General features: G+C 30.5%; 1 protein-coding gene across 4 annotated transcripts; it reads left to right on the plus strand.

Moving 5' to 3' along the window:
• Positions 1–129: 129 nt before the first annotated feature.
• Positions 130–7,584, plus strand: LOC112458688 (short-chain dehydrogenase/reductase family 16C member 6-like). Of its 4 annotated transcripts, XM_025022438.1 has the most exons (10): positions 130–623; positions 2,668–2,762; positions 3,357–3,503; positions 3,945–4,099; positions 4,231–4,408; positions 4,629–4,758; positions 5,509–5,629; positions 5,859–5,984; positions 6,217–6,289; positions 6,810–7,584. In XM_025022438.1, the coding sequence occupies exons 2-9, from the start codon at positions 2,733–2,735 to the stop codon at positions 6,284–6,286; spliced, it is 957 nt and encodes a 318-aa protein (XP_024878206.1). In that variant the 5' UTR covers positions 130–623; positions 2,668–2,732; the 3' UTR covers positions 6,287–6,289; positions 6,810–7,584. The 4 variants fall into 4 exon arrangements, with proteins under 4 accessions (XP_024878206.1, XP_024878205.1, XP_024878207.1 ...); XM_025022437.1 differs by lacking the exon at positions 6,810–7,584 and having other exon boundaries at positions 6,217–6,615; XM_025022439.1 differs by lacking the exon at positions 6,810–7,584 and having other exon boundaries at positions 130–446; positions 6,217–6,615.
• Positions 7,585–7,600: the final 16 nt, after the last annotated feature.

Below are 7,600 nucleotides of genomic sequence, written 5' to 3' on the forward strand. Positions count from 1 at the left end.
TTTCTTTCTTTCTTCCAAACTTTTTTTTCCTTTCTGTTAACTGGTACAAGAAAATATCACAAAGTATTCCTTCAGTAATATTAAAAATTCTTGCAATAAAAATATGTGTATGTATAACGAGGTATTTATCTGACTTAATTTTTGTTTTATAAATCTTCTCCGAAATTATTACAGCAAAAAATTAGACATTCAGTCGAACTATCAGTCGACTTCGGCGATGATAGTGGCAAGCGGCCATCTTACATTCTTTGTCCTCATTTTTTCGTCTTTTCTTGAAGGTCTTCTTTAACGCGAAACGAGTTTCTCGCAATAACAAGCATATATGAAAATGAGATGACTGACCAGTATCGCAGATTAGTGTCCCGAACATTAGTGTATCGCAGACAAAGATTACGACACAATTTCGGTACTTTCACGCCTTTATACATGGAAGGGGAAATGTTAAGGCCAGTGGGTCAGTCTCTCAACGTCTGGGTTTTTCTTAACTCTTGAAGAGATACAGTTTATAAGTGCTCGCATTTGAACCACACCCAGCCATTGATTCTGCTTAGCTGATTGAGTCATAAGAATTTAATCTGTGTAATCACTGTAGACAAAAGTTACGGACAGTCACTAACGATCGGGTAAATAAAACAAATTTTATCTCTTTCGTATTATAAATACTAACACTATGTAACAGATTTGGTTTTCTGTAACAAATAAAGATTTTAAATTTAAACTTATTCTTCTGCAAGGCAGGCAAAGCTTGATATTTCTTTAAAAAAGAAAACTACGAAGAAACTTTCCTCAAGACGTTGTTACGTAATCACTTGTAAAGTATTATTTTTCCTTGAAAACATTTTTAAATAAAAATATGTCAAAATAAACTCTCTATCTCTTTCTTTCTTTCTCTCTCTCTCTCTCTCTCTCTCTCTCTCTCTCTCTCTCTCCCTCCCTCCCCTTTTTGGCTTCTATAAAATTATATTATATATATTATTAGTTGTTTATAGTTATATGCTTTATATTATATTACAAAAAATCAACACATTACTTATAAAACGCTCGATACCAGAAAAAAATGCGTGATATATATAGCATAAAAAATACCTTTTTAAAGAAAGGTAAAAAAAGATCGCCAAGTGTTCGCGCTCGTTGGGATAGCTATTGTACGAAACTATGGCCGGTATTCATAATCAGAATCAGATCTTATATTAAAGACCGTCTTAAGTATAATGTGCAATCTTAAGACATCATAAATCAATCACAGAGCAGTATCAGCATCTCAAGACAATACTTAGAGACGGTCTTGAAATAAGATCCGACTATGAATACCGGTGTATGATTAATAAGCAGTTTACACGTCCACTATCCGGGTTTAACTACGTAGTTATAAATACTGACGAAAGATGTCGTATAAACGTTAATTGACTCTGTTTTTCATAATTAAGTAACTTTTTATAACAACTGTTACAGTTACGTTATTGCGCATTGTTTCTTTTACGACGCAGTGTTTCAGAAGAAGGAAATCGTAACAGCGAGATTTACTTGTACCACAACTTTAATAGCGTAAGTTGTTGTAATTGTAATACAATAATCATAGCAAAGTAATAACTTTAGAAATTAAAAAACTTCGCTTCAATGTTTGCACTTGTATCTAAGAGTAGATTTCCAGTAAACAATCTGTTCACAATATGACATAGATTGGCAGCAGATTTCGTTCAGACATCGCAACAGATCCGATATCATCTGTGTCCGCATTAAACTTGTGCTTTGCCGACAGAACCTGCCGATATAATCTGACAGCAGATTGTCGGCAGAAACCGAGCACAATCTGTTCACTATTTAAACAATATTTAAATGGAATACATCATTTAAATGGTAAATTTTGTTCACTTTCTGCGATCAATCTGCCATTATGTTCTGTTAGCAAAATCTGTTACATTTTTGCTGGCATTCTGTCGGCAACATTTGCGGCAGATATTTTCAAAATCTGTTCTGGATAGATTTGACTATGTGAGTTGTTAACAATCTAGCTTTCTTTTTATAAAGGTATATTTATGCTATATCACACATTTTTTCTAGTATCGACTTTTTTATAAGTAATATGTTGATTTTATGCGATATAATATAAAACATATAAATATAAACAACTAACAACATAAAATAGAATTTTATAAAAGTCAGAGAAAAAAGAGGAGAGAGGGAGAAGGAGAGGGAAAGAGAGAATTTATCTTGACATCTGCGTTGCATTCAGCGATGCAATTCGATGTAATTTTATCTCTTTCATATTATAATAAATACTAACACTATGTAATAGATTTGGTTTTCTGTAACAAATAAATTAAAGATTTTAAATTTAAAATTATTTTTCTTTAAGGTAAAGCTTGATATTTACATATAGCGATGTAATACGGAACTTCACAAATATGACACGTCAGTGTAATATAAAAATCGCATTCTGTTTAACATTAAAATAAAATAAAAATATTACTTTTATATAACATAAAAATGACATTGATTCATACAAAAGTTATTTTAATGATCACGAATGATCTCTCTTTACCTCTACTTTATTCTTTATTCAACAAAAAGCTCCGTTGATGACAATGTAAACTAAAATAATAAATTATTTTATTCATTTTATTCGATGAAAAGCACATAAAAGGTAATGATTGTTTTCTGATGCAGACAGTTACCATTGACTCTTCGTCAGAGAAACAGCTAGAGATTGAAAACAGATTTAACATCGCATTATGAACACTATGAACAGTAACGACGATCAGGTATACAAGACAAATTCTATTCCTTTGGTAACTATAGTAATAATTCTTTCGTACTTACACTGTATAATAAACTCAGTTTTTTGTAACAAATAAAAATAATAAAATAACTATATCTCTTTTCAAGAGAGAAACAAAAGCTTGCTTTTCCTCATAAAAGAAAATTATAAAAAAAACTTTCCTCACAATAATGTTACATAATTATTCGCAAAATTTACACCTTTCGTAAAAATAATTTTACATAAAAATATGTCAAATTCTCTTTAGCTATCCGTCTATCTTATCTATCTCTTTTATTTCTGTACAATATTTTTAATTCATTAAAATTTATAAAACTTTTCCAAAAGAAGTTTCAATGTGTAAAAATCGAAAATTATCTTCACTAAATTTTACTTGTTAGCCTCTTTTGTTTTAACTGTCTCATATAATATACAAATAATATTCTAAAGCATTAACAATAATTAAAATACATAATTACATAACTACACGTTTATAATTGAAAATATATCATCCGATGAAAAAAAAATTAATGTAATTAACACACATTTTTATATCAACCGATACTAAATGTTCTTATTAAAAAATCTTCTTTTTCAGACAATCATGATGAAAACGTACAATATGTTGCTTCTTCTAGCAGAGATATTATTTCTTATTTTAAAAGTTGTATATTATATTTGTGAAGACGTATACAGATTAATTGTTCCAACGAAGAAAAAGAGCGTAGCTGGCGAAATTGTTTTGGTGCGTATGAAATTTTTAATATGGACACTATTATATATAAAAAAAAACATACAAATAAATTAAGAATTTACACATTGCTTCATCAAAATTTTATTTCGCTCACAAAGCTCTTAAAAATAATGAGGAAGCAATGTACAAATTCCTAATTTTCTTTTTTTGTTACTGTAAACAAGTGTTATCTGAAATTAGATTGCGTGAGCAAATAAAAAAATACTTATTTTACAGTTAGACTCTGAGCTGACATTCTTTATTTGATGACACATTCGTTTTCATATTTTATTAAGTAAATTTGTTCTTTCTAAAGCATACAATTCAACAAGAAAATTTAAATATCTATAATATTTTGAACTTTAAAAGTTTGTAAATTGTAATTTCATAATTATAATTTGACAATTATAATTATGTTTTAAATTATATTTTATATATTATATATTATCACAGATAACAGGTGCAGGTCACGGTATCGGAAAGGAATTAGCGATTGGCTATGCATCGTTAGGAGCAACAGTGATATGCTGGGATATCAATGAAGAAACAAACAACGAGACAATGAACGACATTAAAAGAATGGGAAGAGACTCTGTATATGCGTATCGGTATTGCAGCGATTTTTTTACAAGACTTGATGGAGTGAAAAAGCTACTCCGATACAATTTACACGTGTACGAATATGTGTAAACGCCTGTTAAATTATCAGTATTAATTAAAATTTAGTCGCATTTTACAGATGTAATGTAGCAGATAGGGAAGAAGTCTTCCGGGTAGCCGAGAAAGTAAAGAAAGAAATAGGTGACGTTACTATCTTGGTAAACAACGCCGGCATAGGGATTTTTAAATCATTCCTGAATCACAGTCTCGATGAAATTGAACGGGTCATGAACGTCAATGCGACAGCGCATTTTTGGGTAAGTATTGTATCTCTCTGTGAGACATATATATACCTAAGCTACGAGATATAGAAAATTACCATTAACGCAACTGCTATCATTTTATTTTTATAAAACAAATACATATACAAGCTTGTTGCTCGTAATCGGAACGTACCGTACGATTTGGATGAGTATACAGATAATTATATAAGTTTTCAAACCACTGTTCACACACACAAAGAGATATTGCTTTCAGACATTGAAAGCATTCTTACCAAGTATGATCGAAAAAAATCACGGTCATATTGTGGCACTTTCGTCAGTAGCAGGACTTATGTGTACTCCTTATGCGACGGTTTACTGCCCTTCAAAATTCGCAGTTAAAGGTAATTATACATATACATATATCCCTTAGTTAACGACTATAACATTATATGAATAATAAAATATTATATGAACGAGTATAATAAATCATGTGATTAAAGATGAATATATTAATTAAATTAAAATATATACGCGCGCGCGTACACATATACGTATACATATATACACAAATATACACAAATTACCTATTTATGTCGGCCGCTACTTCAAGCGCGTATTCTACTCATCAAAATAAGCAAAGAAAGTTTATATAAACATATATTTAAAAATGTGTCGTTTTCACGTTTTTTTCAAGCACACGCTCTTGTAATAAATAAATGAGATAGTTATACGTATATATGTAAATATGTCACAGTAAAAGTATGAAAACAGTAAATGTATACATTTTTTAGTTAATGTATGCAGTTACTAGTCAATGTACATACATTTACTAAATTTTATGTTTCAAATTTATATCTTTAATAAGCAATATATCATGACAATGATACAAATTAGGTTGAATTAAATTAGTATTGGGGGGGAGGTGAGGACTCAGCCCCTCGATCCACATCTCTATCTCACTACACTCATACTTGTAAATGAGAGCTCTTATGTAAGTGTATACATTTACTGAATTTCACGCTCTTACTATAACATATATGTATAATTACATCATATATATTACACATAATTTTAACAACACACTGATAGCGTAAAAATATACGTATCATTATAAAGTATACATTTCTAACATATTGATATATGTGTCGCAGCAATTATGGAAGCAGTGTCTGAGGAATTACGTGCATTCAGTAATGAAAAATCAGATATCAAATTTACTACTATTTATCCGGGTCTAGTACACACCGGAATGGTTAAAAAGACAAAAGTTAGGTAAGTTTACAACGATACACGATCGTTACAGATGTTTTGCAATATCACACACGCAGTTAATTTCTCTTACACATTGCCATATTCGACGAAATAGAATTTTAATTGTAATAATATTAAAAAATTTAATGTTAATAGCATTTTATATTGTAGTAGGTCTTTTTTATATATCGACAATTTACTTAATAAGATATTTATGTCATATAATAATAGCAGTGATTCGATTATTTAGGTTTCCACGGATGATGAATGGACATTCACCGCGGGAGGCGGCCTCGTTAATAATTGATGCGCAGAGACGAAATTATGAAAACAGAACATTACCATCATATTGGCTGCCCTTGTTAAATATAAAAAGGTATGTAAACCACGAATAATTTATTCATACTACGCACAATGTATAATTTTTAAATATACAACTATGCGTGAGTCCTAGAACAATTCTCTGTTATATTATTAATAACGAATACTGTGTTGTACTATGATTACTATATATTTTGTATGCCTATAATACAATATTATTTTTACTTTAGATATTTTCCTGACATTTCTTATTTGTGTCTATCATAAAATTATAATTCTCATTTCAGAACTTTACCCGGCAAAGCAAGAAAGTGCATACTAGACTTCTTGGATTCAGGTGTCTATCCAGACGATTAAAAAGTAATACATAATATACATATATAAATATAAATTTTCATTTACTATATATAATTAGTATAACTAATATATAAGTCAAAACATAATGTCGATTTTGCAGTTTACATTATTTTACATTAGATATAATAGTACTTTTTCAATAATATTTTTGTACCATGCAGCAATGCGGCACGCAAATTTATACAAGTCAATTTTATCGATTATAAATGTGTTTTATTTTTATTTTTATTTTAATATGTTCAGGAATAATTTTTATTGTATATTTTCTCGCTTCTGACGTCACAATCTGAGATAATAATAATGAGTAAACAGGAGACTTAACTTCTGAATATGCTCTATTAATATTTATATATGTGTTTAATTTTTTAATGCGCTCAAAAATTGTCATAACATTAATTTAAATATACACGTTTGTTGAAAATTACGCTGAAATCATAATAAATCATAATTAAAATATCTTAGCATTTATAAACGGTTGTTTCGTATAGAAGAAATCGTCTCTTTTCTTCATCGTTTTTTCTAGCATTCTACCACTCATTGTCAGCCGTTGCCAGGTGCTGTCATTCGTCTCGAACATATCGAGCAGAAAAATGCCGAAATAAAGCAAGAGCCAGTCGACGGCAACAGCTGATTGACCACTGATGCGTTTGACAGCTGATCGCCCGTTATTAAACAATGGGACAAAACAGCTAAGCGCCCGTTCGCCCGTCAGCTGATCACTTCATTGGCTTAATCTTTGTTATCAAGGGCTCAAAGACTGTAGAATCGTCTCGAAAAACGAGGAAATAACCCCGAGCCTTCGCGCCCCCGGTGCCCACTCGATAGCAATCTAACGGCGTGTAATTAGCGATCCTTTCGTACAACAACGGTGTGCTTCGACGGTCATATTCAACGTAAAAAACCGCCCGTAACTCGATCAAAGTTCGCAAGATTTAATATTTTTTGAAGACCACTCCATTGGTTGCCGGTTCAAATCCTGGTTTAAAGAACAAAAAATAATCTTTCGATTTTTAAGCAGAGCGAGCCGTTAGCTCCATTTGGGATTATGTCTATAGGAAATCAGCATGGGAGTCGAAAGGAAGCAATCAAAACGTTGTTTCGTCAATTAAAAATTGCTGTTATGTCACATATACAATATGGTAATTTTCTAGTAATAATTTTTAATCGTATTGAATATATTGCGCGGAGCTGACTTAAAGTTTATGTGTTTCAATTTATTTTAGCCTTTCAATTCCCAAGAGACGAACCGTTCGTCCAGAAATTATTTTATTGTTTTATCTCAGTCATTGTTACTCTCTTATTTCTCCTCATTCT

Source organism: Temnothorax curvispinosus, unplaced genomic scaffold (genome assembly GCF_003070985.1).
Source record: "Temnothorax curvispinosus isolate PA1 unplaced genomic scaffold, ASM307098v1 QBEX01009126.1, whole genome shotgun sequence".
In the NCBI taxonomy this organism is placed as follows: domain Eukaryota; kingdom Metazoa; phylum Arthropoda; class Insecta; order Hymenoptera; family Formicidae; genus Temnothorax; species Temnothorax curvispinosus.

Coding starts and splice junctions, on each gene's coding strand:
- LOC112458688 (XM_025022438.1), top strand. CDS start 2,733: ATGAACACTATGAACAGTAACGACGATCAG. Junction 4,759..5,508: donor TTCAAAATTCGCAGTTAAAG/GTAATTATACAT, acceptor TATGTGTCGCAG/CAATTATGGAAGCAGTGTCT. Junction 5,630..5,858: donor GTTAAAAAGACAAAAGTTAG/GTAAGTTTACAA, acceptor TCGATTATTTAG/GTTTCCACGGATGATGAATG.